We start from the raw sequence: 10977 nt of genomic DNA, 5'->3' as shown, positions 1-10977 counted from the left end.
GATCTTCTGCTTAGCTACGAACCATCCACACCTCTCAGATCGTCTGGGACAGGTCTGCTCTAAATATTTTATTTGATTGCTTTTAATTTTGTAATTATTTTAACTGAATAATCTAATAATCGTTTTACATCTAAATGTCATTTTATATGTGTTTCTTTCCAATGCTTTTAATGTTTTATGTAAAGCACTTTGAATTACCTTGTTGTTGAAAGGTGCAATACAGAAAAACTTGCCTTGCCTTGCCTTTTGAATAACGGGGGGGGGGGGAGGGGGGGGTCAGCAAAAGCCATTCAAAGTTTTATCAAATTTTTGAACATTTCCAGTAATAACGAGAAAAAAGACATTTTCAGATAAGGCGTTTTGGAATCCACGGGGGAAAATGTATAACGGAATATGTAAAACAATTACCATGTCGTTTTTTCGCGAAAATGCGATTACACACGCACACGCGCGCGCACACACACACACACACACACACACACAAATAAATACACATCCAAGATAAGATTTTTAATTGTTACTGGACCAAATGCAGACACTGCTCTCCCAACGCACACGTCCCCAACCCGTAGACCCCGCGGGAGGCTTGGTTCTCCAACTCAACCCGTTGCCGAATGTAAGATTCGAGTACTCTGCAGGAAAGATCATATCTCATCAGCCTCCCCCAGCACTGCAGTTGATAAAATAATCCCAATCCCCAATTGCAATACCAATTGACCCTCCCCCTCCTGTCCTGCCAGGAACTATGATGGCAACATTGTTGTTAATGTAGGGTGCACTTGCTGTGAGACGCCACTAAGCTGAAAAATTCAGTGTTGCCTGTTTTGCAACGGTGTATCAAGGTGTGTTGGAAGCTGTGAGGAATGATTTTAAAATAAAAATCATTTAAAAATCAAAGTATTTTTAAACAATTTCAGTTGTAAGTCGAGAAATAAAACCTGAACTTTTCGGATAAGTAGATTTTGGACCACGGGAAAAATCACTAGCGGAATATGTAATTTTTTTACCGTTACGGCGTTGTTTTTTGTGAATGTGTGATTACACACTAACACACAAATAAATACACATCCAAGATCAGAGTTTTAATAGGCACTAGACCAAGTGGGACCTGTTGGGTCCCGTTCCCTGAATGCGCGGTTGCGGGAGGGGAGGGGGTGCGGCCTGCGGCGTCACACACACATTAACCCCTCCCCCCCACCACACACACTAACCCCTCCCCCCCACCACACACACTAACCACCCCCTAAATATTATATGAATATTATTCATTAACTCCTTTTACCCCGTCCCCGTCCTATCCACTCACACATAGTGCCCAACTCGCAGGCGCGTCTAGAGGGGGACAGGGAAGGGGGGGGTGGGGTGTGTAGAGAGAGAGGGCAGAAAGCTATGGGCAGAGACAGAGAGAGAGCGGCAGAGAACGCGAGGGGCAGAGACAGAGGGAGAGAGGGGCACAGTCAGAGAGAGGGGCAGAGAGAGAAGGGGGAGGGGGTTAGAGGTGGGGAGAGAGGGGGAGGGAGGAGAGAGGGGAGGGGAGCAAAGTGGAACAGGGGGGGAGGGGGATGCGAGAGAGGGGAGAGAGGGGGAGAGCGGAGGGTAGAGGCGGGGGGGGGAGAGCGGGGTGGGAGGGGGGAGAGATGGGATAGAGATGGATAGAGATGGGGGGGAGAGGCTGGATAGACGGGGCGAGAGAGAGAGAGAGTGGGGGGAAAGGCAGGAGAGGGGGGTTAGAGAGAATGGCGGTGTGAGAGGAGAGGAGAGTGGGGACGGAGAGAAGGGGGTTAGTGGGGTAAGAAAGAGGAGGAGATAAAGAAGGGAGAGAGAAGAGGAGGGAGAGATTGGGGGAGAGAGAGCGCGGAGGGGAGGGGAGGGAGGTCAGCGGGAGAGAGTTGGGGTAGAGGAAGGCAGTGAGGAGGGGGAGAGGAGAGGTGGAAGGGAGGAATGGACACAGATAAGGGGAAGACGGATGAGCGGAGGAGGAGGGAGAGGGAGGGGAGAAGGGGAGAGAAAAAGTGCCCGGGGGGAGAACTTACGGGGGAGAGGAGGAGAGGAAAGGAGAGGAGGGGGAGGGGTTCGAGGAAGGACTGGAGACATGTCCGGGTGAGACGGGGAGGAGGTGGGAAGTGAGGAATGGGAGGGAGGGAGAAGTGAGGGAACGGGAAAAGTGCCGGGGGGGTGTACACTTACGGGCGAGTCCGAGGAAGACGAAGAGCAGAAAGGTCTTCACGTCGTGTGGGGTCGGACTATTACTCGAACTAAAGTACAACTAATGTAAACTAAACTGAAACTCTAAACTCAACACTTGAGCTAAAACTCTCAGAACACCTTTGCTCAGTCCACCTGGACCCACCTGATCTACCGGTTGCCAAACACTTCTCACCATGACCACAGCCAACATTGGCCTGTTTCCCATATCATCAACACTTTTTTCAATATATTTTATTCATCTATATAACTAAAATTCCCATCCTCACCACTTCCTGTCTGCGCTGTATATGGATTTTAGAAAACGCGCTACCATATATCGCTATGATTTCTGCCACCTTACTCACAGTCCTCCTCCGCCGAGGGCAGCCCCGAGGATTTTTCCAATCGATGAAAAATAAATAAGTTATGAATGTTAAAAAAATCTTGAGATCAGCTGATTGGTCCTCTCGCCTGTCAATCACCTTCCGGGGAGAGGGCAGGACTATAAAACCCCGGATGCCTCGACATGACTCAGTCACTCTGGAAGATCTCGAGGTAGAGGCCACACCTGTGTTTCTGCTGTGAGTCTACTGAACTGTGAGTCCACTGAACGATGAGTCAATTGAACTGTGAGTATCCTTTATGTGGTCTATGTGGTTACGTAATTATGTGCTTTATGTGGCTATGTGCATTAAGTTGTTAACCCTTAATATGTTTGCAATAAATAATATGTTAGCCAGCAATTCTTGCAATGATTGATCTTTTTTTTAATCACTTAATATGCTTGCAATAAATGAGTTGTAAGACCTTAGTGAATCGAAATGAGTTGTTTGGCCTGCCTTGTCGTTGAAATTGAAATGGAAATGGAAACGGAAACGAAATGAAATGAAATGAAATGAGTTGTTTGGCCTGCCCTGTGCTTTTGCTTTTGCTTTGCCTCTGCTTTGATTGACCTCACCTGAAATGAAAGCAAACGGATTGTATTGTTGGCTGGCTCCGCCTGCCCCGTGCTAGACTTGACTAGACTTGACTTGAAATGGGTTGACTTGACATGAAATTGATTGATTTTTTTTGTTGGCCCTGCACTCACTGTGCTTGACTTGACCCGACCCACAACACCCATGTTAACGCTCCAGAACCCCCCCCCCCCCCCCCAACCCCACTGGACACCAATATTTGAATTGGTGGAGTGGTGTAATATTGCGTTGGGAGACGAGCTCTCCCGTGTGAACCTGGGACCCAACGGGTCTCACTTAGTCTAGTGTGTTGTATATCTCTCCAGTTCAAAGTCTATATCTCTCGTTTCATTTCCTCCCCGTCTCTCAGTCTGAAGAAGGGTCTCAAACCGAAACGTGACCTATTCCTTCTCTCGAGGGATGCTGTCTGACCCGCTGCGTTACCCCAGCAATTTTTATCGGGTCAGGCAGCTTCTCCAGAGAAGGGTGGTGCGTCACAGAGACGGGGAGAGGGTGTGGAGGGACCAGAGGGAGGCGGCACTCGAACTAACACTAAATTACACCCAAATCACTAACCCTAACTATAAATTCAAACTGTGAACTCAACTGAAATTATACTAATCCTTAATCAGACTCTAAGGTCAAAGCATGAACTAAATGTAAAACTAAGCACTCATCTCCGGCAGGTCGGTGCCCGGGGGATAGGAAAACATAGAAACATAGAAAATAGGTGCAGGAGTAGGCCATTCGGCCCTTCGAGTCTGCACCGCCATTCAATATGAACATGGCTAATCATCTAACTCAGTATCCTGTACCTGCCTTCTCTCCATACCCCCTGATCCCTTTAGCCACAAGGGCAACATCTAACTTCTTCTTAAATATAGGCAATGAACTGGCCTCAACTATCTTTTGTGGCAGAGAAATCCAGAGATTCACCACTCTCTGTGTGAAAAATGTTTTTCGCACATCTCGGTCATAAAAGATTTCCCCCTTATCCTTAAACTGTGACCCCTTGTTCTGGACTTCCCCAACATCGGGAACAATCTTCCTGCATCTAGCCTGTCCAACCCCTTAAGAATGTTGTAAGTCTCTATAAAATCCCTCCTCAATCTTCTAAATTCCAGCGAGTACAAGTCGAGTCTATCCACTCTTTCTTCATATAAAGTCCTGACATCCCAGGAATCAGTCTGGTGAACTTTTTCTGTACTCCCTCTACGGCAAGAATGTCTTTCCTCAGATTAGGAGACCAAAACTGTACGCAATACTCCAGGTATGGTCTCACCGAGACCCTGTACAACTGCAATAGAACCTCCCTGCACCTATACTCAAATCCTTTTGCTATGAATGCTAACATACCATTCGCTTTCTTCACTGCCCGCTGCACCTGCATGCCTACTTTCAATGACTGGTGTACCATGATACCCAGGTCTCGTTGCATCTCCCATTTTCCTAATCGGCCACCATTCAGATAATAGTCTACTTTCCTGTTTTTGCCACCAAAGTGGATAACCTCACATTTGTCCACATTATACTGCACCTGCCATGCATTTGCCCACTGACCCAGCCAATCCATGTCACCTCGCAGCCTCCTAGCATCCTCCTCTCAGGTAACACTGCCCCCCAGCTTCGTGCATTCTGCAAACTTTGAGCTGTTGTATTCAATTCCCTCGACCAATTCCCTCGACCAATTCCCTCGACTAAATAGCTGGGGTCCCAGAACTGAGCCTTGCGGCACCCCACTAGTCACCGCCTGCAATTGTGAAAAGGACAATTACTCCTACTCTTGGCTTCCTGTCTGCCAGACAGTTCTCTATCCACCACAATACTAAACCCCCAATACCGTGTGCTTTAAGGACACAAACAGAAACCATTCTTCATTGCAACCATTTTATTGATAGTTTCCGAGTTGTACAGAGAGTGAGAGGCGGAGACCTGGCACTTGTCATCTCGACCACAGCGAACATTGGCCTGTTTCCCACATCATCGACACTTTTTTGCATATCTTTTATTAATTTATTCTTTATCTCTCCACGTCACCGTCTACATGTCTCGTTTCATTTTCCCACGACTCTCAGTCAGAAGAAGGGTTAGGGTTATGCTGCCTGACCCGCTGAGTTACCCCGACACGGAACAAAATGCTGGAGTAAGTCAGCGGGTGGGGCAGCATCTGTGGAGAGAAGGAATGGGTGGCATTTCAGGTCGAGATGCTACTTCAGACTCAGAGTCGTGGGAAAATGAAACGAGAGATTTATACGGTGATGTGGAGAGACACACAACAAATAGTAACATATATGCAAAAATGTGCCGTTGATATGGGAAACAGGCCAATGTTGGCTGTGATCTCGGCTACATGGTTTCTCCAGAATTTTCACATAGAAACATAGAAACATAGAAATTAGGTGCAGGAGTAGGCCATTCGGCCCTTCGAGCCTGCACCGCCATTCAATATGATCATGGCTGATCATCCAACTCAGTATCCCGTACCTGCCTTCTCTCCATACCCCCTGACCCCCTTAGCCACAAGGGCCACATCTAACTCCCTCTTAAATATAGCCAATGAACTGGCCTCAACTACCCTCTGTGGTAGAGAGTTCCAGAGATTCACCACTCTCTGTGAAAAAAGTTATTCTCATCTCGGTTTTAAAGGTTTTCCCCCTTATCCTTAAGCTGTGACCCCCTGTCCTGGACTTCCCTTACATCGGGAACAATCTTCCTGCATCTAGCCTGTCCAACCCCTTAAGAATTTTGTAAGTTTCTATAAGATCCCCTCTCAATCTCCTAAATTCTAGAGAGTATAAACCAGGTCTATCCAGTCTTTCTTCATAAGACAGTCCTGACATCCCAGGAATCAGTGTGGTGAACCGTCTCTGCACACCCTCTATGGCAATAATGTCCTTCCTCAGATTTGGAGACCAAAACTGTACGCAATACTCCAGGTGTGGTCTCACCAAGACCCTGTACAACTGCAGTAGAACCTCCCTGCTCATATACTCAAATCCTTTTGCAATGAAAGCTAACATACCATTCGCTTTCTTTACTGCCTGCTGCACCTGCATGCCTACCTTCAATGACTGGTGTACCATGACACCCAGGTCTCGCTGCATCTCCCCCTTTCCCAATCGGCCACCATTTAGATAATAGTCTGCTTTCCCGTTTTTGCTACCAAAATGGATAACCTCACATTTATCCACATTATACTGCATCTGCCAAACATTTGCCCACTCACTCAGCCTATCCAAGTCACCTTGCAGTCTCCTAGCATCCTCCTCACAGCTAACACTGCCCCCCAGTTTAGTGTCATCCGCAAACTTGGAGATATTGGCTACAATTCCCTCATCCAGATCATTAATATATATTGTAAATAGCTGGGGTCCCAGCACTGAGCCTTGCGGTACCCCACTAGTCACTGCCTGCCATTGTGAAAAGGACCCGTTTACTCCTACTCTTTGCTTCCTGTTTGCCAGCCAGTTTTCTATCCACATCAATACTGAACCCCCAATGCCTTGTGCTTTAAGTTTGTATACTAATCTCTTATGTGGGACCTTGTCGAAAGCCTTCTGGAAGTCCAGATCCACCACATACACTGGTTCTCCCCTATAATGTCGTGTTAGTTAGAGTCACCTCCACCCCTCCGCCCCCTACACCCCCTATCCCCTATCCCCGACTCTGTGACCCGCTCCCCTCCACACAAGTGTTTGACAACCGGTAGATCAGGTGCGTCCAGGTGGGACTAAGCGAAGGTTTTAGCTCAAGTGTTGAGCTTAGAGTTTGAGTTTAGTTTCATTTAGTTTTACTTTAGTTTGTGTTTCAGTTAAGATTATTCTCTGTAAATCCTCCCCCCTCTCCGCTCCCCCCTCCCGTTTCTCTCCACCCACCCTCCCTCTCCCCATCCCCTCACGCTCCTCCCTCCCTCTTTCCCTCCTCCCATTCCCCTAGGCTGTTCAAATCGAGGTTTTTCAGCCTAGTTAATTATTAACGAAAAATCGCTGGAAGATTCCGTAGCTGGAGCTATTTTTAGTTTTAAGGGATTTCTTTACTTGTTATAGTAGGTTAAAAATCAACCTCTAAACCCCCGACTGCCGACAACGTGCCTACAGGGGGAAACGGAAGGTAGGCTGTGTATATTTACGTTAAAAAGGGCATCTTAAGATCTCTTTATACAAAATTTAAAGTTGCGAGTAGCTAATTTTGGGCCCATTATATCCCGCAGTATTTTTCTGGGCATTTGAGGGCACAAATCTACCGCAATGTGAACGTTCTAAACCAGCGCGTTCACAGGATCCCACTAGAAAGCTGATTTAAATGGACATTAATTTACAGCAATTGAACACTAAATTCCTTCCATTTGGCCTATAGTTCAATGTCAATGAGACATTGAACTATAGGTGTATGGATAGATGTTTAGATCTAGTAATTGAAGTTTGAAATTAGGTACAATTGGGTAACTAACTAATTATATGCTTTAATTTCAGGTCATCCAAGTAAGATTATTTTATATTTGTTTCAGAATGCTTCGATCTATGACAACTGGAAATTTCATTCAGTTCTCTTAATTTTTAAGAAAGTTATGAGCTTTTGACTGTCCACGGTCACAGCTTTTTTTGTTATGTCCATAGAAAATCAATAGGGAACAAGATGCAAATTTCCGAGTATGAAAATGGCCATAACCTTTTAAATACTTGAGATATTAAAGTGAATTAGGTGTCAAATTAAACTTCTTTTTATGTTGTATCTGATGGGATAAATTTCAGACTTTATTTTTTAAATCTCAAAAATTTGTAACATTGCTACGTGAAGACCTGCTTCTGGTCTTCCTCGGACTCGCCGGTAAGAGTACACCCCCCGGGCACTCTTCCCCTGTGTCTCCCTCCCCCTCCCCTGTCTCTCCTTCGGTCTCCCGCCCTTCCTCTCCCCAATTCTCTCCCCCCTCGTCCTCCCAACTCACTTACCCCCTCCTCTGCCTCCCCGTCCTGGCTTCCGACACTGCTCTCTCCGCCTGCTCCCCCTCTCCCTCCTCTCTCTCTCTTCCCCTCTTCCCTCTCCCATTCTTTCCCTCCTCTTTCTCTCTCCGTCTTTCTTACCCCATGATGTCCCCCTTTCTCTCTCCCCTTCGCTCCCTCTCACCTTCTCTATCGGTCGGGACAGTTCATCGATGCGGAGATGGTGATCAGACATCCCAAATACGACCCCCACACCCAGGACAACGACATCATGTTGGTCAAAGTGTCCCGGCCCGTGTACCTGAACCGCAATGTGCCCAGTCAGTGCGCCCAGACCGGCGACATGTAGCCATATAACCATATAACAATTACAGCACGGAAACAGGCCATCTGGGCCCTACAAGTCCGTGCTGAACAATTATTTTCCCCTAGTCCCATCTATCAGCACTCAGACCATAACCCTCCATTCCTTTCCCATCCATATACCTATCAATATACCTATACATGTGTCTCATCTCCGGCTGCGGCCGCATCAACGAGCCGGGTGAGACTCCGGGACTGGTGGGAGATTGTGAGAGAGAGAGAGAGAGAGAGAGAGAGAGAGAGAGAGAGAGAGGGAGAGAGGGAGAGAGAGAGAGGGGAGGGAGAGAGGGAGAGGGAGAGAGAGAGAGAGAGAGAGAGAGAGAGAGAGAGAGAGAGAGAAAAAAAAAGAGAGAGGAGATGAGAGGTGGGAGAAGTAGCGAAGGAATGAGATGGCGGGGAGGATGTGAGGGAGGGAGGGGCTAACAGAGACGGGGAGAGGGGGTGTATTGGCCGGAGGGGAGGGGTTTAATCTCTCATCTTTACCCCACTAACGGTTAGCGGCAAACAGCTGAAGTGCTTGGACACCCTGGATCTGAGTGACGCGGACTGTCCTGATTCCCACACGGGAAAGATCACTGACAACATGATGTGTCTCGGCTACGTGGAGGGAGGCCGCCCCCGCTGCGAGGTTCAGACCCCCACCCTTTCCCGGACCCGACACCCTCTCGTCCCGTCTCTGTAGCAATGATACAACATTTTGAGATTTAAAAAATCAAGTCTGCAATTTATCCCATCGGACAAAACCCTAAAAAGAAGTTTAATTTTACACCTAATTCACTTTCATTTCTTCAGTATGAAAAAAGGTATGGCCATTTTCATACTCTGAAATTAGCATCTTGTTCCCTATTGATTTTCGATTGACTTAACACAAACGCTGTGATCGAGGACAGTCAAAAGCCCATAACTTTCATAACAATTAAGAGAACTGAATGAAATTTTCAGTTATGATAGAATGAAGCATTCTGAAACAAATATGAAACAGTCTTACTCGGATGACCTGATATTATAGCATATAATTAGTTAGTTACCTAATCGTAGCTAATTACTAAATCTAAACATCTATCAATTTCTTAAGAATAGGTTAACATTTTAAAATAGCCTAAGTGTCCAAATAACATTCACACAATAATTCATTATATAACATGATATAACATGATTTTAAAATCTCAATGTCATGAATTTATAGGCCAAAAGGAAGGAATTTAGTGTTTAATTCCCGTAAATTAATGTCCATTTAAATTATTTTGAGAGTGGGTTTTTGTGGAACGCGATCGATTGGAATGTTGCGGCTGCGGTAAATTTGAACCCCATATCGGCAGGAAAAACACTGCCGGTTCGTATGGGGCCAAAATCACATTTTCACCAAGGAAATTTGGATTAAAGTCATCCTAAGAAGCAAGTTTATATGTAAAATAAACGACACCCCGTGTTTTGTCCCTAAAGTCGCGCGCACGGCCAGTGGCAGAACTGTAGCGCCGCTGAATATCGCCAGTCTCTGCAACCCGATCCCCTTCCTTTCTCCCCGTCGCTCCCCACTACAGCACGGAAACAGGCCATTCGGCCCACCGTGTCGCTGCTGTCGAGCGATCACCCCGTTCACACTAACACTATCCTACACATTCACACACACACACACACACGGGACAATTTACATTCTTTACCAAAACCATTTAACCTCCTCTCACGTCTGCTCTTGTAACAGGGTGATTCTGTCGGGCCAGTGGTGTGTAACGGAGCGCTCCAGGGAGTGGGATCGTGGAGATACGTGTGTTTGGTGAGTGGCTATCCCGGCGTTTACACACGCGTGTGCAACTACGTCTCCTGGATCCACGACACCATGGCGGCCAACTGAGCCCTTGACACCCGGCGGCCGCGCCAGGTCTCCGCCTCTCACTCTCTGTACAACTGGGAAACTATCAATAAAATGGTTGCAATGAAGAATGGTTTCTGTTTGTGTCCGGTCCGGTTCCTCTCACCCCGGGCTCCAACCTGCCGGAGATCACTGCGCGCTTAGTTTTACATTTAGTTAATGCTTTGTGATTACAGTTGGTAATTTGTATTTATAGTTTGTGTTTGGTAGTTAGAGTTTAGAGTTGAGAGTTTAGAGTTTGAGTTTATAGTTTGAAACTTAGAAACTTAGAAACATAGAAAAATAGGGGGGGGGAGGGGGTGACGTCACTCGCAGCGAGGGAGAACGACACGCTGACCCATTGTGACTACATCAGCGAAATACAGTCCATTTTAAATTCAAAGTTTTGTCAGATTTTTGAACATTTTCTACAGCTATATTAATAGCAAAAGGATAAGGAGGGATAAAATTGGTCAATTGGAGAGACAGAGTGGACAGCTATCTGCAGAGCCAAAAGAGATGGGGGAGATATTGAACAATTTTTTTTCTTCGGTATTCACCAAGGAGAAGGATATTGAATTATCACCAAGGAGAAGGATATTGAATTATGTGAGGTAAGGGAAACTAGTAGAGTAGCTATGGATACTATGAGGTTCAAAGTAAAAGAAGTACTGACACTTTT

The 10977-nt window shown here is 46.4% G+C and overlaps 1 protein-coding gene across 1 annotated transcript; it reads left to right on the top strand.

Annotated features, from left to right (window-relative positions):
• Nucleotides 1-8285: 8285 nt before the first annotated feature.
• LOC129715757 (trypsin-like) lies at nt 8286-10477 on the top strand (the record flags this gene model as incomplete). The annotated part of the gene is made up of 3 exons (XM_055665612.1): nt 8286-8428; nt 8945-9074; nt 10149-10477. Coding segments are annotated over 3 exons (423 nt in total), but the record flags the coding sequence as incomplete, so codon positions are not given.
• Nucleotides 10478-10977: the final 500 nt, after the last annotated feature.

The sequence above is a fragment of the Leucoraja erinacea genome, unplaced genomic scaffold (genome assembly GCF_028641065.1).
Source record: "Leucoraja erinacea ecotype New England unplaced genomic scaffold, Leri_hhj_1 Leri_137S, whole genome shotgun sequence".
In the NCBI taxonomy this organism is placed as follows: domain Eukaryota; kingdom Metazoa; phylum Chordata; class Chondrichthyes; order Rajiformes; family Rajidae; genus Leucoraja; species Leucoraja erinaceus.
The sequence above is the reverse complement of the archived record's forward strand: the minus strand, read 5'-3'. Positions and strand labels throughout refer to the sequence as shown.